This window comes from Chiloscyllium punctatum, chromosome 10 (genome assembly GCF_047496795.1).
Source record: "Chiloscyllium punctatum isolate Juve2018m chromosome 10, sChiPun1.3, whole genome shotgun sequence".
NCBI classification, from domain to species: domain Eukaryota; kingdom Metazoa; phylum Chordata; class Chondrichthyes; order Orectolobiformes; family Hemiscylliidae; genus Chiloscyllium; species Chiloscyllium punctatum.
In genome coordinates, this window is record NC_092748.1 from 19,144,382 (window position 1) to 19,168,070 (window position 23,689).

General features: G+C 36.7%; 1 protein-coding gene and 1 non-coding gene across 14 annotated transcripts in view; both read left to right on the forward strand.

Annotated features, from left to right (window-relative positions):
* The window catches only part of LOC140481931 (zinc finger protein Helios-like), a 239,411-nt gene extending 216,529 nt beyond the window's left edge, over nucleotides 1-22,882 (forward strand). For 12 of the 13 annotated variants that reach the window (XM_072578632.1, XM_072578624.1, XM_072578626.1 and 9 more), the window contains 3 exons: nucleotides 3,441-3,575; nucleotides 7,905-8,036; nucleotides 20,315-22,882. In XM_072578632.1, the coding sequence (XP_072434733.1) occupies nucleotides 3,441-3,575; nucleotides 7,905-8,036; nucleotides 20,315-21,045 (998 nt within the window). In that variant the 3' untranslated portion in view covers nucleotides 21,046-22,882. The remainder of the gene's footprint in view (nucleotides 1-3,440; nucleotides 3,576-7,904; nucleotides 8,037-20,314) is intronic. The other variant, XM_072578625.1, reaches the window with a different exon arrangement.
* Nucleotides 13,400-13,503, forward strand: LOC140482533 (U6 spliceosomal RNA). Its single transcript, XR_011961738.1, has one exon. It is a non-coding gene; the product is annotated as a U6 spliceosomal RNA (small nuclear RNA).
* Nucleotides 22,883-23,689: the final 807 nt, after the last annotated feature.

Consider the following 23,689-nt stretch of genomic DNA (forward strand, 5'->3'; position numbering starts at 1 on the left):
GTGATGTAAGATATACCATACAGAAAATAATATCATAACAAACTCTGCATAGTGAATATTATTAGTTCATTGATATATACTGTAAAGAAGATGGATAATACTGTCTTTTCATATATTCTGTAGTATTGCCATTCTAATATCAGTTTTGCAAGTCTTCTTCCTATATGTCTTTCTGTCTTTTTATCTCCATGTTTACCTTTAGATTGACTGCCTTTATTTGTACTATATCTATACTGATAGCTTGCACAAATAGCCACTCTTTTGTTATGAAAAAAATGTAGAAACTGTCTGGTTTCCTCCCACAATCCAAAGATGTGCAGGCTAGATGGATTGGCCATGTTAAATTACCCATAATGTTCAGGGGTGTGCAGGCTAGGTGTGTTCGCCATGGTAAATGCAATGTCACAGGGATAGGGTAGGATAGCATAGTCTGTGAGGGATGCTCTTTGGAAAGTTGTTGTGGATTTGATGGGCCATTCAGCCTGCTTCAACACAGCAGGGATTCTATGATGCTATGCTGAAAGAACATTGATAAAAGTACAAACAAGACATACACTGTTTGAACATCCAAAAGTTATCATAAGTTAAACTCTGTGTTTATGTATGTACATAGTACATTTTGAAATCTACTCTAGGCTGTTCTCTTATACTTTATCTTCCCCAGTTTTCGAAGAGCAAACATTGTGAAGCAGCTTCTTATAGCTTGATAATAGTTAATAAACATATTACATGCATTGCTATGGACTATTATTTATAGTGACAGTGAGAAAAATGAAATAAGATTTTGTAACATTCCTAAGCCCAGTCAAACATCACTTGCTGCTGAGTCCACCGGAAGAAAACAATAAACACTGTACATTGAACTTTCTTAATACATCAACCTTGTTTTCAATTGCAATCCCATTCACTGATTGAACTGGTAAGCCAGGAGGTTTCCAAGGGTTGTTAAAGTTGCCAGTTTTGCAGTCTGTTTGTATCTCATCTCATCCAAATTTCTAAGTAGTAATTTACAAATTGTCCATGTAATTTGTTACTGTAGCTCCATATTTATGTGTTTTAGTTAAATTTCAGCAATATCGTCTGTAATAATTTAAAACAAATTGGTTTTAATATTCTTAAATTATTTATTCCATATGTTTTGTTGTTAGTTTAGTTGATATTTTGTAGAAACATGATTCTCCTTATCCTTCTCAACTTGATTGCACCAAACCAAAAGGTAACTTTAATGTGTTTGTTTCCTAAAGTGCATGGTTATAGTCACCAAAGCACCATTTTGATACTATTCCTTTTTTCTGGTATCATACCATTTGTATCAGAAGCAAGCATATCCCTGTGAAATTTATATAAATGTATGGCATTTATAATTTGTGATATTTAAGACATTTGTATTCTTACAAGTCCAACTCACAACAGTACGTTATTTTTAACTTTTATATTGTCCCAGAGGATTAGTTGTAAAGCACTTGACATTCTGTTGATCTTAGTGATTTTTGACAAGATTTGTAGCTCAAGTTAATGCTAAGTGTGTAAGTTAGCTCAATTCTGTTGATCTATTAATATTTGTAGAACTTTATGACATGTAGAATATATTAAATGAATAGGTATTTGTTGTGCGTTTAGACATACTATTATCTGTTTTGCATATGAAAGGAACTTCAGCATTAAAACCATTGTCCCTAGACTAAAACCAATGAGAAACATAAACATTTAATTGTAACAAACTCTATTAAACATGTATTATTGATTTTTTAAAAATCTCATTAAACATGTACATCTCTATAACTCTGTGACTACTTCTGCAATTTCAACCACTTTGCTCTAAGGAACCAAAAGATTTTAACAGCACAGCTGGGTAGTTTTGGCAGTTAACATCAATGTCCACACTCAAATCCAAATCCTAGTTCTAATCTAAACCATTATCACGTTATTCTCATTCAAAGTGTTAGGCTTGTTCTTGCACATATAAGTATAGAAAGCCTCATGTTGAATTACTAGCTAACTTTTAAAAGAGGGAAAATACAACACTGAAAGATCTGACTTGTTATGCACGTTGTCAATACTGAGCACTATCGGGAATGCATCTTGCAGTTTATATGCATTCCAAACTGTTCCAATCAATAAACATTTTTAACGTGATAATCAAAGTGGATATTCCAACTATGCTCCATATTGAACTGTTATGTTACAAATGATGACTGGGCTAAATATTCTTGCAATCTGTTAGATGCTTTTTTTTAGAAATGCAGAGGCCAACAAAAGTATTACTTATTTTCACACATTTATTAACTAGTTAATGGAAAATAGTCTGATAAACTATTTAAATTTTCAATTTTTCAAATCTGTAGATATTAATTAAGAGCTGTAAGACTATCACATGTATTCAAGAAAATCTCAGATATCACAATCTGTTCAAACATACCTTGAAATCTCACATAGGGCCCACTATCAAGATTTTCAGCTTTTGCAGGGAATAGTGGAATGAAATCCCTAAAATATTGATGATAATTTCAACACTCCTGAAATAATGTTGTGTTAGTTGGTTGTCAGAAGCACATGGCTTTAATTATAATGAGACACTTTAAATTATTAATTATAATAAGTTATAATAATTCACTTTTAATTATAAAAAATCTTTAAAGTACTATTAGAAATTCTAGAATGCTACAAAATAACAACAGAATTTGTATTATTCAGTCATCATGAATCTATAGCCTTTTTATTACCTATTGAAGGACTCATCAGGTCCCTCTCGAGTAAAGAAAGTACAAAATTGAACATACTTTAAAACTGAATTGCTTAACAACTGCATAAGAAAAATTTTGTTCTTCATGAACAATGGAATTGGCTCAAAATTATGTAACTGTTTTAATATTTTTAAGAAACTCAGATATTTAAAATACCAACATACTAGAGTTTCACAAGTTATTTCTCTGATCAAAAAGAGTTTTGAAATTCATGAGATCTACACTTTTAGCCAGTCCAACATATGTATGTCTTAAAAAACGCTCAGTCCAACCTCCGTGTAGTTTCAGGAACAATGAACATAGGTAATGGAACCAGAAAGTTCTGTAGCCTTTCATTCCCTGAACTCCACCCTGTCAAACAAGACTGACAGCCCCAAATGCCAACCACATCATAGTAAGAAGTTAACAGAGGACACACAGGTAAAGTTATTAGGAAAGTACTCAGTAATAAAATTAATTCTGGTGGCTTTCCCATTGCATGTGTTGTTGTAGTGGTTTCAAAAAAAGATGAGTCAGTAGCACTTGACTGCTTCTGTACGTATTTTGCTGATAACTATAGGTTAAATTTATGTGTTGCCTTTGATTCATGCTTAATGAAACTTATGGTGCACAGTTTCCCTTTAAATACTCTTTATGCTTATTGAAAATGATTGATATAATAACGATGATGTAACTTGAGTACAATTTCTTCCACAGTGGGCAAGCCTCACAAGTGCAACTACTGTGGTAGAAGCTACAAACAGCGCAGTTCACTGGAGGAGCATAAAGAGCGCTGTCACAACTACCTGCAGAATGCCGGAGTGGAGGCCACACAGCCCATGAATCACCAGGGTGGGTGGGATGACGTGAAGGAGTTCCAGTTTGTAGTGACTCCTCAATAGTTTTACCTTGAAACTCTATCTTTTCTATCTTGATAGTGTATCCATTTTTAGATATTATTAAGCATGTTTTCTGTCATAAGCAGAATAGCCAGCCAACGCAATTAATTTTTATTATCAAAGCTACCAATACTAAAAGGAAATAGTAAAACAGAGGCATCCTGATGTGGGTATAGTGTTACTTCATAAACTATATTTTCCTACTACACGTAATATTATGATTGAATGTTCGTGTGAAAAAGTGACTATTACCTTTTCAGATTTTCCTATTAGTGCTTTCTCACCCAAGTATTTCCATTCTGGCAGTAATGTTTATTCAGATATTTCCAAAAGAAATATTCAATTCCAGTAACCAACTATTGACAGTTCCTGTATGTGTTCTTCCAGAATGGAGGTTAGATTAATTCAGAGAAAAAGATCAGAGTGTGTCTTTTTATCCAGATGTCAAAATTTTACAGTAATAGACATTTCTTTTTAATTGGGTCACAGATACTAAATGGCAAATCTGAAATATATTAAAATATAAATTCACAGCATGATTAAATATTTTTTAAAAACTGGCAATTTGATGCTTCCAGATTCACAGGGAATATTAGCTGAGTGACCTGTTTCTGTGCTATGAAACCTGTGTAATTTGATGTAAAATTGTTAGATTATATTATGGAAACAACAAGGTCATTTTAAAATTAATTTTTAAAAATAAGTTAGGATTAGTTTTTCAATTTTTAAAAAACATCCTCCAGCTTGGCATTATATATTGGTTCACCATTCACTTCCAAATGACTGCAAGGTTGCAGCACATTCCAGCTACCTAACTTCTTAATTTTTGCAAATTATTTGCAAATTTAGTCTTCCCCTCATTCCTCCTCACCTCAAGAAAAATGTTGCCACTTTGTATTTAGTGTATAATTTCACTCAGCTCTGTATAAAGTCTGAATAAAGGTTTTCTTTCAATTTTCTTTCTTAACACCTTTAATACCTTTTGGTTTTCTCCCAGTGACACATTTGATTGCTCCAAAAAAAGGATGAGACAAACAAATTTCCCTCATGAATCTGATAGTTAAGGAAGAGAAAGACATTGTGTTGCCAGGAGAAGGACAGTTGTCCAGATGATTCTTTCTCATTTTGAAGAACTTTGGATTTAGGAGCAGGAGTCAGCTGTTTGGCCAGCTCTGACATTCAAAATGATGATGGCTGATCTGGTTGTGGTATCACTCCACTTTCCTGTCCCATCCCTATTACCCGTGACTTACTTGTGTATTGAAAATCAGTCTAACTTAGTATTGAATGAATTCACTGATGCACCCTTCACTATTTTTCTATGGAAAAGAATTCCACATAGTAACACCCCTCTTGAGGAAAATTAATTCTCCTCATCTCTGCCTTATAAGGTAGAACTCTTATTTTTATACTGTACCCCTAGTCCTACTGTCCTAGCCAAGAGAAAATATTCTTCTGATCTGTAATGAACCTGTAGCTATGATGTGTTGCAGGATAAGAGCTCTGGACAAGAGAAGAGTTCACGGTGTAGGATAACATATTTAGCATGGATGAAGTTTCTTCAGGATCTTTTACATTCAAATAAAATCACTTCTCATACTTCTAAACTCCACTGGGTATAGGCCAATCTGTTCAACCTTTCTTCATGTGATAAGTCCTCATCACAGGAGTCAGTTGAGTACCCTTCAGTGAACCGCTGCTAATGCAATTACATCCTTTTTATAATAAGGCCAAAACTGTATAAAGTACCCTAGATGTGTTCTTATCAGGGCCCTCTTTAATACAATTTCTTGACTTCTATATATCGTTCCCCATATATGCCAACATTCCATTTGCCTATCTAATTACATACTGTATCTAAATACTAACTGTTTGTGATTCGTGTCCCAGGATACTCAGTCCCTCTTTACCACTGTGTTCTACAATTTCTTTCCATTTAAATAATGTACTTCTTTTCTATTCTTTCTGCCAAAGTGAAGTTCACATCTTCCAACATTGTACTCCATCTGCCAATTTTTTACTCCTCACTTAACCTATCTGAATCTTTCTGCTGACTTTATCCTTTTGACAACTTATTTTCTTAATTCTTTTGGTGTGATCGACAAATTTAGCTACCTTGCATTCAGTCCCTTCATCTAAGTCATTGATACTGATTGTAAATAGTTGAGGGTTGAGTTCACTGATTTATGTGGTATTCCACTAGATACAGCTTGCCAATCCAAAAAAACATCAACTTATTCCTATGCTTGCTTCTAATTAGCTAACCAATCAATGCTGATATGTTACCTCACACCGTGAACTCTTATCTTGTACAATAACCTTTGATGCAGCACATTAACAAATGTCTTTTTGGAAATCGAAGTACATCATAGATGCAGGTTCATTTTTTTCATCAATTTGTAACTGGAGATTCTGGGCAGAATGTTCATTTGCCTACTGGTGAAAGGCAAGCCTGAAATTTCCTGCTGTCACTATGTGTACCAATTTACTAATATGGTCTTTCCTCCTGGCCATTTTTATTCAGGGTGTTGATTAGAGCAATTCACTCTCAGGTTACTCATTAAGCTGTTTAACAGGCCTAGTAAGCCAACTCTGCGGACATTGCCTGGAATTTCCAATTGGTACAAGAAACCTACTAAGGAATGTACATGACCGAGAAATGGACATGACCTCCCAGTTGCAGGCTTAGGAAGACGGCAGTGCTCTGTTGTTGTTGGAGTTTCCCCTTCACCTGCGCCTTTCAAAGCTTAGGATTACATCTATTGCTATTAGCCCTTCATAATGTTGGCCTGGAAGCTATAGCCTTTTTGAATTTAAAAATTTTGACCTCTTCAGAGAGTCCCTCAAAATTTAGCCCACTGATCCTCTGCTTGACAATCTCCCTCCCTTGTTTGGCCGCTATCTGATTAATTCTGCAAGGAATTGCTATTCTTTGATTTTTCTATTTCAAAAATTCCTGTTAATAGTGGAGCTATTCACTGGCAATATTCTTCATTATTTCAGTCAGCAAAAGACTAACAGATTTAATGAAACAATACATTAAAAAAAAGTAGAGGGAATGTTCTATGTCTGGTCATGATTGTTTGAGATTGGATAGGTTGTGACAAATTAGTACTATCATTTCTCAGCCAAACTGCATGGAGGCAAAATACAGAGGAACCTCAGTTATCCGGCATTCGATTATCCAAATTTCGGAGTATCCGGCAAGATTGCAAGGTCCCGATGCTTGGCTAAACTATGTTATCTGGCATTCAATTATCCAGCATTCAATTAACCGAACGAAATTCTCCCTGCCTATGTCCTTCAGATAATCAAGGTTCCTCTGTAGCAGCATTCCATTTCTAAAATACTGTTGCTCCTAGACTCACTACTTATTAAGAATTATTTTGTTCACTTTAATTTTGTCTCTTTGCACAATTAATTTCTTTATTTTCTAATCCTTATCAAAATGTTTAAATTTCACCAAATAATATTAATTATAAAACTCAGTTGCTAAACACAAGCAAGAGGTATTGTGCCAATTTATTGTTTGCTGATTTTTTTTCATAGACATTAGTTGATTCAAATTAGTTGAGATCAACAGTGTCCTTTATTAACATAGATATAGAATGTGGGTTTTATTTTCTTTGAATCAAGTAATAAGATATGCATTCATCTGATAAATATAATAAAGGAAGTTGACTTAAAACATAAAGATTTTGGCTGTTTCTAACACAGCAACAATATATTTTATCAGTTATAAAATAGACTATCGTACCACTTAAATCTACAAAAATTATGGGTGTGCTAAACAGAAAATTAAATTTCAGCCAACAAGTTAACTTTAATTTATTTTTCCAGTAATAATATATTTTCATTTCATGTGGTGAGAGAGCACAATTAATCATTTAGCATTACCCTAACTTGCCAAATCTTAGTTTAAACGTAAAAGTTTTATCAAGCCTCAGTGTAGTCAAGAGCCATTTGTCCTCATTGCAATGTTTCAAAAAATATGCGTTAGTTATTGAAACATAATATTGTTGAAATTTAACGTTTTGAATTCTTCTGAAAGTTGAGACATTCTATTTAGTTTAAATATGGCCCATATACTAGAGATGAGATCTTTTGTAAGAGCACTTTATCCTCTGATAAACGAATCCTTGATTTCTGAAATATTCAGCACAGTAAATGTTAATTTTAATAGCATTATATTATTAATATAATAATTTAAAAGAGATACTTAAAAATGGAAACTTTTGTGGAATGGTGTTTTCACATTTTGAATGTTCACTATTCTCTGCAGCAGAAGACTACAAGGAGCAGGATCAAGTAGCAGATCACATTCCTCTGATGTCATTTGAGAGACCTGCAGTCATAGAGAGGCTATCCAGCAACGTAGGAAAGCGTAAAAGCTCCACACCGCAAAAATTTGTTGGTGAGATTTACTGTCTTTCTTTACTAGCAATAATATAATAGCAAAATAATAATCAGCTGCCCATTTAAACTGACCATACAAAGAGAGAATAAAGGATAGACCTTATCACAAGTTGCTATGTGATCTGCTATTGTTTTAGAATGTAAGTATTTAAATAAATATTAGCAATTAATTCTCTTAATTGGTGTTCTGTCCCACTGCATTAAAGTAACTGGTTGAATTGTCATGGTCATACTGATAAATTTTTTGGGATTTGAAACGTGACTGTCATTGTCCACTGCTAAAATGGAGTTGCACTTAACTTGGTTTCCATCCTCAAAATCATTCCTGGATGTTAATTTACGATCAGTGAGGATGTAGTTTAAAATGATCACCTTTTGAGGTCAGTTAAAGCCTCAATACTTTGGAGGGGCTCTTGTGGTGCAGTGGTAGTGTCCCTCCCTCTGAGCCAGGGAGCCCAGGTTCAAGTTTCTTCTGCTCCAGGGATGTGTAATATCATCTCTGAACAGGTTGAGTAGAAAATATCTATAAGGGCATTTCAGAGGGGCTTTTGTTGTGCAATGGTAGTCGCCCTACATCTGAGCCAAGAAACACAATTCAAGTCCCATCCTATAAGAGTGTCACACCATCTCTGAACAGGTTATTTATAAACTATCTGAAGGAAGCTTTGGCAGCTTGATTATGTTTTTAAATACCCCAATACTGCTGAAGACAAGACATCAGAAAAAACAAGTAAAGATTGACTGGTTTCATGTTGCTTCTAGAATAATTTTTTCATCAAAATTGAACTTTTAATATATAATGAATGTATACCTGATCCAACACACACATTCACATGCACACACAGTCTCAAGTGTCATGCATTTAACTTGTGGCCATCTCACACAAACCACACTCTGTTGCAGGTGCAACGCAATCTTATAAAAGAAGCAAATAAAAACCAATTAGCAAACTGGAACTTACATGAGCAACATTTGTCATTTAAATGACAATTAAGCTTTATCTTGCTCATCAAAAATCGTGTTGCTGAGTTAGTAAGTTCAGCCACATTCCAAGAATAGACTGCATTATTTAGGCTGGTACTTAAGGGCAATTTTGAGGAAGTGTTATATTGTTGAATGAGCTGATCTTCAGGTGCGAAATTAAACTGCAGAAAAATTCTGTGGAGCTATTCAAAATGAAAGGGGATTCTCCCAGTTTCCTATCTAATATTGATCTCTTAAGCAACACCATGGATTGATTGCTACTGGTGTATTTGGTATATATTACCCTTGCTCTGCATAAGCATGTTAACTTAAGCTTGTTCTTCCCATGTTCTTCCAACCACCACCACGTATTTACCTGTGGATTAATTGATCAGATTATGAGCTTTGGGCTGTCTGATAAGTACCCCCAGCTTGAAGGAATTGTGATGATGTGGCCTGAGGATCAATTTAGAACTATTCCAGAACCCCTCTGTTTTGGGAAATTTTGGCTGTTATTCATGTCTGGATGGAATAGTAATGAATTTAGTTCTGAAGATATTATATTCAATGTATCTCTTCAACGTTGACTGTTTCACTCTGTGCCAATACGGCCAGTCCTGCTGAGTACTTCCAGCACTTTCTGTTTATATTATAGGAGAGAGAACAGACCTCTTTAGGAACATACTTGAAAATTAACTGGAGTGATTTGAGAGGAAATTAGTAAGACATTGACATAAGATTTGTGGGAGACTATATGATGTTACTGTGATTTGAAGATCATTATGCCAAACCATACCAAGGCTTTGTGAATTTACAAGGGTGTTCAAGATTGCACTTTAAAAGATGCATGACATAGCTATCAAATTCACCAGTGGAGTGATTATGCAGTAAGTCAAATTTATGCTCGGGTACTCTTAATCTGCTAGTTAACCACAGATTTCCGTAACCTTGGAGGGTTTCAAACTGTAGGCAGAAAAAGATAAAAGGAAATAACTTTTTTAAGGATTGGATGAGCATAAGCAAATCTCAAGAAGAAAGTATAGCAGGAGAAATTTTATAGATGCTGTGGTGTTACTTGATTTTAACCAGGATATTGCAATGAAAACTAAGAGACTTAGACTTTTTTTGTGCAGTTTATTGACTCACCAGACTAGCAGCTCTCACACATCCAGTTGTAGCTGTATCCCCTTTCTGAAAAGAAAAGACTAACCTATTATGGCACTTCTCTGGGGTAAGTGGGACTTGAACCTGGACCTCTGGTCCATATGAGGAGACACTACCACTACCATAGCACCACAAGACCCTGTACACCCTTTATATATCAATTAACAGCCATCACTTGTTTTCTTTCTAACCTTCATTAACAGACCCCGTCTTGTATTTAAATAATATATTTTTTCAATATATGAACAAAAGAAGTAATGAAGATCAAAATGATTCATTTCCATGTTCCATGTCTTGCATTATAATATATTCGCTTTTCCATGTTTAATATTCTCCCATCTTTAAAGAAAAATTTACAATATGTGTAATTTCACAGCAATCCAAACAATGTTCATTTTCCCATGTTCTTATCATACAAGATGTATCTCTTCTATAACGTCTAATAATTTCTTCAGGCACACATTTTTCTTCGTAAAACAGTATCGATTGGTGACATGCATTGATACATTTTATTTTAGAGATCTTTCTTTCCCACATTTCACAGTAGTCAGTTCAATTCTCAACCTTTTCTCTGCAGCATGGTTTGTCAAATGAACATTGTTCACAAAAAACTGTTATCCACAAGATTCTTCATGAGCAATTTCTTTCCCCAGATTACACAGGATTTCTTTCAGAATGTTACATAAGTATGCCCCATATCTTAGAACCAATAGTCTCAGTATTTAGCAGCTAAGGTGCTTTTAATTACCTCTTTTTATTTTCTTAGTTTTCCAGGCTAATCATTAGCACAATATTTGTTACTATTTCCAACCAAAAGTATGATAAACCCTGCCATATTGGAATATCCATCAAGATGATTGGCATGTAACTAAGATGACTAGCATTATATCTTCTGGATCATCCAAGGCTGGAAACTTGGGTACATATTTTTCTGAATTTAATTTCTTCATTGTTTTATTTGACCTCAGAACATTCTCAAAAGTAGCATATTTTATCACGGTGCAGTTCCACAAGTGGCATCGTATCCAGATGAAGTACATAACCAATTCAGCTTTTTTCAATTTAACTACCCCATATTGCTCAACTTCTGTAGAACTTTTCCTCAGAAAAGTATTAACATGTATCGACAAGTTACTCATTAGTTTGTTCTTATGACGTTAATGAAACATGACTGGATCTACTTTTAACAGAATACAATCTGCTTACAGCAGAGCGGACCAAATTGGATACAGCAACACTTGATGCATCATTCAATCCATAATCATAGTTGTTTATTTTCCATAATTTCCGCTCTATATCATCAGAGTTTCCCTACATGACTTCAATAAAACTTTCCGTTGAAATTCCTCCTTTTGAAAATTGGAGTTTTTTATATCAACCAATTTACCTTCCCAGAAATATGTTGCTAAAAGAGCTAAGAAAATCTTGAGGGTTACTTTTCCTGCTGTGGGGCAATCAACTCAAAATTTTGATCAGTAGATCTTTCTTCAGAACCTAAGCCACTAACCTAGGTTTAACCTTTTATGTGCCATCAGGAAGCACTTTTCCTGGGTGACAATACAGGCATGTCTCCTATCTAGCACCTTAGTGTGTACACCAATTCTTTTTCTAGCTTTTCATTTTTTTGGCATCCTTTATCAACTTTTATTTTATTAGTAGCTACTAAACATTTTCAATCATAAGGACTTCTACTTCTCATGGTATTCCATTTCTGTTCCATTGTCCTTATCAGGCTACGACCTGTATTTGACTTCCTATCGCATTCAAGACCATTATGACAAAACCATCCCCTCCCATGGTCAAAATACCTTTCACAAGTCCACAGACTTTTCCTAGAATTGTGTTCACTTCTAAATTCATTTTCAGGTCTTCCACATCTTTGCCTCATTTTGCTGATCCAAGGATTTTACCTCCTGTCCCTAATCTTGCACATTTAGGCAATGTTTCTATACGTTGGTGACTTTCCATCCTGTCTTGATTATGGCGGCATCCCTCCATTCACTGGGTCTTCCTGTCGCATATATATGAACCTTTGGTAGTTGTTCATATGGATAAATAGCCTATTATGTACATTAGCATCACTTTATCCATACTCGGTTAGCCTTTCATCTCCCATAATCTACTGCTTATATTTGTTGAAGAAATGTATATTAGAAGTGCACAGTTCTTGTTGACTTGTTCCAATTCTGTAAATGTACGAGATGTTTCAGTGTACCTTAAGAAATTCACCCGAACTGTCTGATTGCCATATTGGAAAGTTACAATTTCTTTATCACCATGTAAAACCTTACGCAGACCTTCCACTCCTTCCTTTAATTTAATATGACCCCAGATTAGAATTCATTTTTGATAGCAAATGATGCCATTCAACTCCTGAATTTTCCCTGAAACCTCAGTCTTAATGCCCTTTTCCCTTCACGCTAAGAAGAAGTGGAGCTACTTGTAGTCCCTTCCCAAACTGGAGAATGATCACTCATTATTGATAAAATTTTTGGAATTCATGTTTCATTAACGTCATAAGAACAAACTAATGGGTAACTTGTCGATACATGTTAATACTTTTCTGAGGAAAAGTTCTACAGAAGTTGAGCAATATGGGGTAGTTAAATTGAAAAAGCTGAATTGGTTATGTACTTCATCTGGATATGATGCCACTTGTGGAACTGCACCGTGATAAAATATGCTATTTTTGAGAATGTTCTGAGGTCAAATAAAACAGTGAAGAAATTAAATTCAGAAAAATATGTACCCAAGTTTCCAACCTTGGATGATCCAGAAGATATAATGCTAGTCATCTTAGTTACATGCCAATCATCTTGATGGATATTCCAATATGGCAGGGTTTATCATATTTTTGGTTGAAAATAGTAACAAATATTGTGCTAATGATTAGCCTGGAAAACCAATTGATATGGAATGAAACCCCTAACCATTTGCAGTGAGTTATTTTCATGGACTGACTGCCCATGGACTTGTTGATTTATTAAGCTTTACTGAAGCATCTCATCTATTACTGTGTGATTTATTTCACAAACTCTATTATTGAAAGGATTTTCTGCAGTCAATATCGTTTCTACAATGTTCATGTTTTCGCACATGCATTTAAAATCATTGACAAATCTCACCCCATTGTCAGTGTGGAATTTAGCTCATTGCTTCTGGTGTAGTTTCTATCCATTTGTCCATTAATTTGTCCACTATCACTTGTTTCCTTTGACTATGTATCGTAGATTGGCTCACTTTAGCAGCACATTTATTAAAATTGGAGTGTACAGAGAAGATTAGCGTGGCTTCTGAGCTAGGTTGAGACGCAAATTCGTGAAGCTTTCCATATTTCTTGGGGGTGTGTGGTGCAGTGTTTGTATCCCTACCCCTGGACTGAGAGACCCGGGTTCGAATCCCACCTGCTCCGGAGGTGTGTAATGACAATTCTGAACACAACACTAAAAAGGAAAGAAATTGTAGACGGGCTAAATCTATTTGCCAATCCAAGAAGTGCAAGATGAAAATGCTTTATCTTTATCCCATACACATAGCTGAGCCGTCATAGAGAACTCTTCTTCTTAACCTCTCCCCTCATGTGAGGCATCATGACCCTCAGGTGAAACCACACCAGTCATTTCTCTCTAATCGGAGAGCAACCTTATGATTCTTCCCTCTGATTCTTCAGGACTATGGCGATTTCACATCACTTCACCATCAAGTGAAGTCAAATTAATTCAAGTCTCTTGCTAATGGGAGATTCACTTTGGGCCATGACTTTGTCATTCTGTATTTTTAAACATATATTAAATTTATCACTGATCTCATCTCATTGACCCTTAGACGTGCATTCTTTTGTAGGGTTTTAGCTTGTGAGAAGATGATTGGGTATACTACCTTAAAGACAGTCAACTTTTTTTCTTCAAAATTCTATCCCGTTATGCCATGAATACAAATAAAATGTTTTGATTAAAGAAGTTAGATCTTATTAGCAGGGTACAATGATGTCCAGGTTGCATTAACCATAATTCCACTAACGTCCCAAAAACACTGCATTTTTTGCTGTGTTTCATGTTCAGTTTCATTTTTAGCCCTTTCATATTTAGTTTAGATTAGATTCCCTACAGTGTGGAAACAGGCCCTTCAGCCCAACAAGTCCACACCAACCCTCCAAAGAGTAACATACCTAGACCCATTTCCCTCTGACTAATGCAGCTAACCTATGGGCAATTTAGCATGGTCAATTCACCTGACTTGCACATCTTTGGACTGTGGGAGGAAACCAGAGCACCCAGAGGAAACCCACGCAGACACGGGGAGAATGTGCAAACTCCACACAGACAGTTGCCCAAGGCTGGCATCAAACCTGGGACCCTGGTGCTGTGAGGCAGCAGTGCTAACCATTGAGCCACCGTGCTGACCCAACAGTAATGTGCCTGCTTAACAGTAAGAGTAGTTCACTTGATACAATGTTTGTGCTAATACGTGGTTTACCTCTGCTGTATCTTCATTGCACAACCTTCCCAAACAACTTTGTATCTTTTGAAACTTGGAGATATCACATTTATTGCCCCCATCTAAATCTTTAATATATATTGTGAGTAGCTGGGTTCTAAGCACTGATCCCTGTGGTTGTCCACTAGTCACTGGTTGGAACTAGGAAAAAGATGTGTGTAATATTACTTTTTGTTTTTGATCTACCAACCAGTTTTCTAGCCATGTCAGTACTCTGTCCCAAACTGGCATGCTTTAATTTTACGTGCTAATTTCTTATATGACTCCTTATCGAAAGTCCTCTAAGTCCAAATAAACCACATCCACTGGCACCCCCTAGTCAACTCTATTAGTTATATACTCAAAAAATTCCAGTATATTTTAACCATGATTTCCGCTTTCATAAATCTATGCTGATTCTAACTGATCCTGTCACTGTTTTCCACTTACTGCTATTAAGTATTTTATAACGAATTCCAGCATTTCCCTTACTACTAATGTCAGGCTTACCAGTCAAAATTCCCTGTTTTCTTTAGGTCTGCTTTTTTAAAGAAATCCTGGGGTTACATTTGCTACCTCAAGTCCATACAAGCTGTTCTAGAATCTGTAGAATCTTGAAAGATGACCGCCAATGCATCCACTATTTGTAAATCCACTTATTTAATTAATCTGTGATATAGTTTATTGGGCCCTGGGGATTTTTTGGTTTTTAATCCTATGAATTTCGCCAACATCATTTCCCTACTAAACCTGATTTCCTTCAGTTCCTCCCTCTCACTAAATCCTGTGTTCTCCAATATTTTTTAAGAACAAAGAAAATTTACAGCCCTGGAACAGACCCTTTGGCCCTTCAAGCCTGAGCCGATCCAAATCTACTGTCTAAACCTGTCACCCAATTCCTAAGCATTTGTATCCCTCTGCTCCCCACCTACTCATGCATCTGTCCAGATGCATCTTAAATGAATCTACCGTGCCTGCCTCTACCACGTCTGCTGGCAACGCATTCCAGACACCCACCACCCTCTGTGTGAAGTACTTGCCGCGTGTATCCCCCTTAAACTTTCCACCTCTCACCTTGAAACCATGACGTCTTTCTTTTGGACATTATTTGTGTCTTCATTTGTGAAGGTGGAACCAAAGGATGTACTTGGTTTGCCATCTCATTCCAGTTCTCACCTCTATCCTCAGTACTTTCCTTTCCTGCTCTGAGAAGAAGACCTTGGACATTTTTTGCTTTCAATTCCTTATCTTGGCAGCTTACCTTTCTTTTGCTCCCATTTTCTATCCTTTACAAAGGAACTATTAGGATCAGTAAAGGATCAGACCAAATCCCCTCAAAATATATTCAGAAGATAGTCTAGTCTCTAACTTATTCTTATTTTAAAGGTAAATATAAGATGTTACATTCCAGGTACAATTCAATTGGTCAAACTACCAGATATTAAGCAAAACAAACTTTATTTATACACTATAGTTAAAATACAACAAAAGAAGGGGAAATTGAAATAACTGTATTGGAAAACTTAACTGAATAATAGATAATTTAATTCTAAAAAGTAACTGTTTCAATATAGTAATATCCTATAAACACAGATTGTCTCACATGTAATTTTTGCATCAGGAAGAGAACCAACAGCTTTTACCTGTAACTGAGAGGAAAAACCATTTCTACGTCCATCTTCAAGACCACAGCAACTGCTACAGAAAAACTAAAACTACATATCCTGGTTTTGTGGGAGCTTGCCCCACCCATTCAGGCTGCTTCTACCTACTTAAAAATACCCCCAAGGCTTCACAAGCTGTTTATGTTATGGGCTTTCAGTAGACAACTCACTACCTCTGTCTTAAAACCTTCTTCAGAAAATACCAGGACAAAATACACTTCTTAAAGCCATAGTTTCATTACAAAAACAAAGGATTAGTTTTATGGACTAATTCATAATTGTCAGACATTACTGCTGCCAGTCAAGCAGTCACAACTCTTTGATCCTCAACATGAATTCTTACTAGCTCAGTTGGCTAGATTACTGGTTGGTAAATCAAAATGATGCCAACAACATTAGTTCCTGCATCGGCTGAGGTTACTATGAAGGACTTCACCTCTGAACCTCTTCTATTGTCTGAGGCATGGTGACCCTTAAGTTAAACCATCATCCCAGTCACTTCCTTCTAATGAGAGGACAGTTGTATGGACTGGTAGAACTATGTCAACTTTAACTTTACGATGGAAGGTAGTGAGTTTTTAAATTCCTCTAAGAGAATAACAACTCTGAGAAATTCATACATGCTTTGACCTTCTAATAATCCACCTATCAAAATTACTTTGCAGAATCCTTTCAAATGCAACATAGATTTTCCCAAACTGCTTTTTTAAATTCTGGAATATTTACCTACATGTCTCAGGCACTAACTTGTATGCAGCCAATATAGTCTTCTTCGCTGCATCATAATCCCATCTGTCAGGGACTGGGTGAGAAAGGTAGGCAGCTATAGGTGCATGTAGAGAGATTGAGTGGGGACTTGGGGAAGTATGAACCTTCAGATATGCTACTAGAAATAACTTGTAGATATTTAAGGGTTCACTAGCGCATTGAGGCTAAGGCTGGTAACAGAGGAGCATTCTCAGTTGCCTGCCATCATGATGCAAATTGAAAGTATACAATGGGGAAGGAAATGACTGTGACACTCAAGTAGATAGGGTAAGTGACTCAACTTATGAGGGAGGGGGCTGCAATAAGCTTTTAAAGGGAAAGAGCATTGGTCACAGACCCATGCACTGTATTGAACACAGGAATGGAGGGTACTTACTCGCTAGTCGTCCTACAGCATTGTGTAATGAATTTCTCTGGCCCAACCAATGCGGGACAATTCTTTGACAGTGAAGCTGAAGAGTAGGGATGTTGTAAAAGGAGAGCCAAAGATGTAATACATTATTCCTTGACTTCCAAACAGTGTAGTAAGCTCTTGGTGCAAACTTCCATCCACTGAATCTTGTCTGCAGACATGAAGTGATGCCAGATGGTGTAACAGTGCATTTGGGCCAATACAGAGAGACTCACAAATACATGTATGGTTAAAGCACAAACATTTATAGAAAAGCTGACAGAGATACACATGCCATTGTCACCTGTGACACCAAAGTTTCTCCTTCCTTTCCCTCCCATTACACCTTAGTGCACTCCCTGTTCAGCAACTGGGAGGGAGGAAGCAACCTTGGCAATGTAGGTCAGGCCCTTGAAAGTTGATAGGGTGATTCCCCCAGTGTCTGGACAGGCCAGACATTCTTGCCACAGGCAAGTTGATCCTCCTTGGCCTGACATTCCAAGTGTAAGAGAGGGTCAAGCAGGGTGAAGATGGAGGACCTGGCCACCTCTGGAGTGTCCTGACTGGAAACTGCCAAGAGGCTTGGCTGTGTTTACTCCTCTAAATGTGTACCTTCTGGTACAACCCTGTCTCATTGTGATGAGGGGCATCTGGACTGGGAGGTCCTGCACTCGCCTATCACTGTGCCTTTAGTCCACAGGCCCAGTAGATGACACAGTGGGATGTGGGTATGTGAACCTCTCCAGCAACATCTGAGGGTGCTGAGCCTGGCTATCCATAGTAGCCACTAACCTGTTCTTGGAGGTAGACAGATGGTTGCATGATTCACTGTACTGTAACAGCTTCTGGGCAATGAGAGCCATTGTGTCCCACATACCTGTCTGCAGCACCAGTTTCTCCCTGTACATATAGATGAAGTCCCTGATTGCTGAGATCACTGGGTCACCCTCTGCTTTGGGTCAAGCAGGGGTCTCGTCTCCGGCAGTCCACTAATTGTCAGCGGCCTAAGGCATTCTTTCCTTGGCTGGCTGTGAACCTGTCACAGTGAGGTTCTAACCAGCTTGTGGTCCCATGCTGTCTGTGCTTAACATTCCCTTTGAGTTGTTTGCAGCTGAGTTGGTGGGGCATGCAGAAGACTGCGTTGCTGCTGCTTGGCACTGTCATCCTCAGAAGTCAAGAAGGTTGCTTCCATGGAAGAAATCATGGGAGGCTAACAGAACCTGCAAGATATAAGGGAAACAGCATCATGACCAGTGGTTAGGAGTAAGGTGCAATGAATGAGACTGACAGAATGATTCATGGAAGAATGGCAGCAGCATGCAGAATAGTGCTTGCTTGTTGGGCTAGATATGGAAGTCTCTACATCCCGTAGGACCAGCCCCGGTCTTCTCCTATAAGGGAAAGGATTCTATCCTCTTAAGGGGTGAAAAGCCGAATGTTAGGTACTGTCACCTGGCTTCATTTAGCCTGTGGAGTGAAGCAAAATGTTCACTTCCTTGTGACTTTGTGGACTATTCTTTGGATCCTGGAAACGGCGCTGATGTAGGTGATGACCGCAGATCAAACTTGCAGGATCTGATGGTATGAACCCCCTTGATCAGTCCTCTGAAAACAATGACACCTCTCCTTTGCACTACCCATCCACCAGAACCTCCAAGTCATGTTCAAACATCATGGTGCCACAATTCTTCTCCACAATGTCCCGGCTCTGTTAACAGGGCAGCTTTGGAAGACCAGTGCTCCATTGGATGCACAACGACCTTTCAAAGATGGCAGGGATGCAAGAAGTTCTGGTCTTTTGTCATATCTGGTAAGTTATTCCAGGAATGTTGAAGGATAAAATGGGGAAAGAAATCAGGGAAATTTTCCATCGAAATGGTGTTGGTAACTTGGTTAAGTTTGGTATGTTTGGTTAAAAAAAACCTTGCTTGGCCTCGTAGTGAAAAATCACTAAGAAACTCAGCACAACTTGCACTTAGCCAACAAGGTAAGATTCAATCCATTTAGTTCTGAAGAAAGGTCATGGGATCTAAAACGTCAGCACTGCTTTCTTTTCACAGATGCTACCAGACCTTCTCCAACAATTTCTGGTTTTCTTTCTGATTTCCAGCATCTGCATTTCTTTGGGTTTTTTTTAATTGTGCAAAATGCAGTCCATTCTTTGTGCAGAGATTATGGGCCATACTTGTCTTGCAGTTCTCATATAAAGTGCCAGTATTCCTGATTTATCCAGCTAGTCATGTGTTAAGAACCATCACTTCCTAATCTTAATTACTTACTATAATAACACTTGTAACAAGTGCAGTGGTAGTGTCCCTACATCTGGGCCAGACAGCCAGAATCAATTAACCTGCAATAGAGGGTAATACATTTGAGTAATTTGATGAATAAAAAAACCTAAAAGATTCTCATGGGGAAGAACAAGGTGGACATTTTTCTCTAAGCCAGGGGGCCCAAGTTGAAATCTGAACAGGTTGATTAGAAAATATATGTATTTAAAATCATGCATCATGAAGGATTGCGATGGTGACAAATGGTCAGAACCAAAACTGTTCCTGTGTCGAACATCAAAGCTGAACTCTAATGCCACCATCAAGCCTGTATGACCATCTGATCATAGCTAATGTGTATATTAACTCCATTGACATCCAAATGATCTGACCAAGTTACTTTTGAGATGTTACTGTGTTATTTGTGATATTTAATTTTAGCAGCAAAGTCCAACAATGAAAGTTCCAGTACTATATATATTAAAATCGTTAGATAAAATATGTGAAAAACAAAGTATGTAATGGTTGAGTATGCTAAATGTAAGAATTAGCTCTTTACTTTCAATGTTTTATTTTCTAGGTGAAAAATTTATGCATTTGAATTATCCAGACATGAATTATAACATGAGTTTGAACTATGAGAAAGAGGCAGAGTTCATGCATTCGCACATGATGGATCAAGCCATCAACAATGCAATTACATATCTTGGGGCTGAATCCCTCAGACCTCTGATGCAGCATCAACCCAGCACAATGGCAGAAGCAGTTCCAGTTATGAATGCTGCCTATTCTCAGGTATACCATCCAAGCAGGCTTGAAAGGCCAAGCAGTCGAGAAATAACAGAAAGCCACGAGAATACAGTGGATGGCCCCATTTCTCTAATAAGAGCAAAAAATCAGACAGCAGAAAGAGGAATATCTCCTAGTAACAGCTGTTTAGATTCTACTGACACCGAAAGTAGTCATGATGATCGAAGTGGTCAACAATATCCTGCAATTCCAGCCTTTATTCCTCGGAACAAGCAAAGCCCTGCCTTCGCAAAGGATGATTCAAAGGCTATTGAACCAGCAAAGGTTTTATCTCATACCTCTAAAGAGATATACAGGGTCTACAGTGGCGAGGGCGATCAGATTAGAGCTTTCACTTGTGAGCACTGTCGCGTGCTGTTTCTAGACCATGTCATGTACACCATTCACATGGGCTGCCATGGTTTCAGAGACCCCTTTGAGTGTAACATCTGCGGCTACAGAAGCCAGGATCGTTATGAATTCTCATCGCACATTGTTCGAGGAGAACACACATTCCACTAGGCTATGAGTTCTTGGACAATGATGAAAAACTATATTTTGGCACCCACATTACAATAACTGAAAGGCAGATGTGGCCTGGTGACAAGATTTGCCTTGTTTTTACGATCCATGGACCAAGAATATACTGTAGTGAGTATATTTCACTCATTTGCAGTAATGTGATTTTTTCACTCATATATGACTTTGTGGGAATTAAAATTAGCCCTTAGTTTATGAAAATGAGCTGTCAGTCATGTCATCTGAAGAATTTTATATCATTCAATTCGGTCCTTGCGTAGGTGCAGCTGTGACAACCTATAAACGACTCATATGTAGAATTATAGCGAAGAAGAAGAATGATGTAGGTTCAACATGTCTTAAACTTCCTTAACTTCAAAATACAATAGGAATAAAAGATTAATACTCTTTTATGCAGTGGTCTTTTAGTATCTTTGCCTGTTTCACATATTTCAAATTAACCAAGTGAAGGTTCACTAGATTAAAAGCAAGCACTTGTTGGTTAACTTATACTTTTCAATGTTGATCAAAATAATTGAAAAGGGAAGTCCTATATTTAAGTTTTTGAACTTATATAAAGTTGGAGAAAAAATATGAATCATTCGGCAGGCCATCACAAGTTGGTTAATGGGTGAATACATTTAATCACAGACTCAGTATTAATCCACTGATGGTGTTCCCTTTTTGATTATCAGAGTCTTAATCTTTTTTGTCCTTAACTGCATTTTCTTATAAGTTGAAGATGAATGATACAGTTCCAATCAGATGACAAGCCTGATAACTTATTTTGTGGCACTTGCTCTGTGAATAAAGATTACCTCTCACACTTAGATTGCTTGTTGAAGGGGGCATCAAAATTAGGACCCAAACTATGCACTTACTGGAAATTTTCATAAAGTACTGGAGACTATTGTTAATTTCTGAACATATAGCAACAAGGGAAGGATGTATTAAAACTCTGAAACTGTGATCATTCAACTGATTGTGAAGCGCTGTCAGTTCTTAACCAGACTCACTTCCTGTTTCATGTAGCATTTTCTAATCTGGAACAAATGACCCTGTTCTAAATCCTTGGGCTTTTTTGTTGCTAAAGCATTAGGTATAAGCTGTTTACATATTTTTGTACTAAAGTGTAGTTTTATACATGAAAATGCTTGAAAAATAAAAGGTACATTAGCTTTGTAGTGCATTTGCTACTGGAATCGGGTAACTGGAACCTCTTCCTTGGTTTGTTTAATGGTGGCAACATGTGTTTTTTTTGCATAAAACTCTGGATGTACATTTTCCTTATAACATACCTTTGTAAGATGATTGAAACTTTAAACTTTTTTATGCAATTACTTAGAAGGTTTCAGCATCAACAACTATAGTATGTTTTAAATCTTTTAAAATGCTTTGATTACAAATTAAAAATAAAATTACTTTATTTCAATGTCAGGCGTTGGCAGCAGCTATTTGTAGCCTAGTGTCTTTTCCTCTCAAGTCCTTGTCACTCAGTAGTATAAGCATCATCAGAGTCTACAACAGACTTTCCAAACTTGAACCGGTTATGCTAAACAGGTGAATGCAGTTTTCAAGTGCAATACTTCCTTTTTTTTCGGACTGTATAATGTATTTTCTCAATTTAGGAAATAGTTTATGTAAAATGTTTTTGAAATACATTAACTGATTCTTAAGACTGTATTGAAAATCCCTGTTACTGTGACCTAAATAACATGGCTTGTAAAAAATACAAAGTTGCAGAATCTTTGTTAATATTTTTTTAGGGAAAACTACTGTAAGGTTTGTACTGTCTGAGTGCACAAATACTGAAATAAATTTAGGGAACCTCAGGAATGAATTCTACGTGTGTCTGGTTGTTTCACTCATTACCATTGCAAAACTTCACATGGAGGCTTCAACTTGGTGAGACTTTATAGACACAAATGAATCTTACAATTTTCTCATTCATTATCCACAAAATAAAATCTTATCTAAGCTCTAAAAATCACAGGTATCATTTGCCTTTACAAAGCTGAATTTATTTTGCATCTAATGGAATTTTCTTTCAATTACTTTTGATTGTTCAATATAAGAATATGAGAAATCAGAAACTTTCTCATCTAAAGAAAAAGCCATTGAGACTTGGTTAATAGAAAATTTGGAAATGGAACTGGATAGACTTAGGTAAGCGTTATAACAGTAATGATTTCAAAGTGGATAGATAGAATTAAGATACTGATCAAACATAATCAAATTAAATAACAGAGATTTCTGGGGCTGAATATCCTACCTTTGCCTATATTTTCTATTGCATATAATGATTAGTCAAATATTAAGGGTTGGATTTTGCATGAAATCAAGAAGAGCCAGTGAACCATTGAAAGCTACTGCCAGTCTATGCTGTGGAAGTCCCAACCCCCGATCTTCAACATCTAATTTTTCCAGGTAAGAGAAAGAGGACAGGGTGTGACTTATGCAGGTCATAAAACCAAACTCCGGAGGGCCATTTGACCAGTACTGACTTCAAATAGACTCCATTTTGGCTAGTCACCTATAATGTATAATTCACAAGCTTATTAGACATAAATGCCTTTGACAAATAAAGTCTATTAAAGTGCAAGTAATAAATCCCCACTCTTTAAAAATGAAAATAAAGGCTGAACTT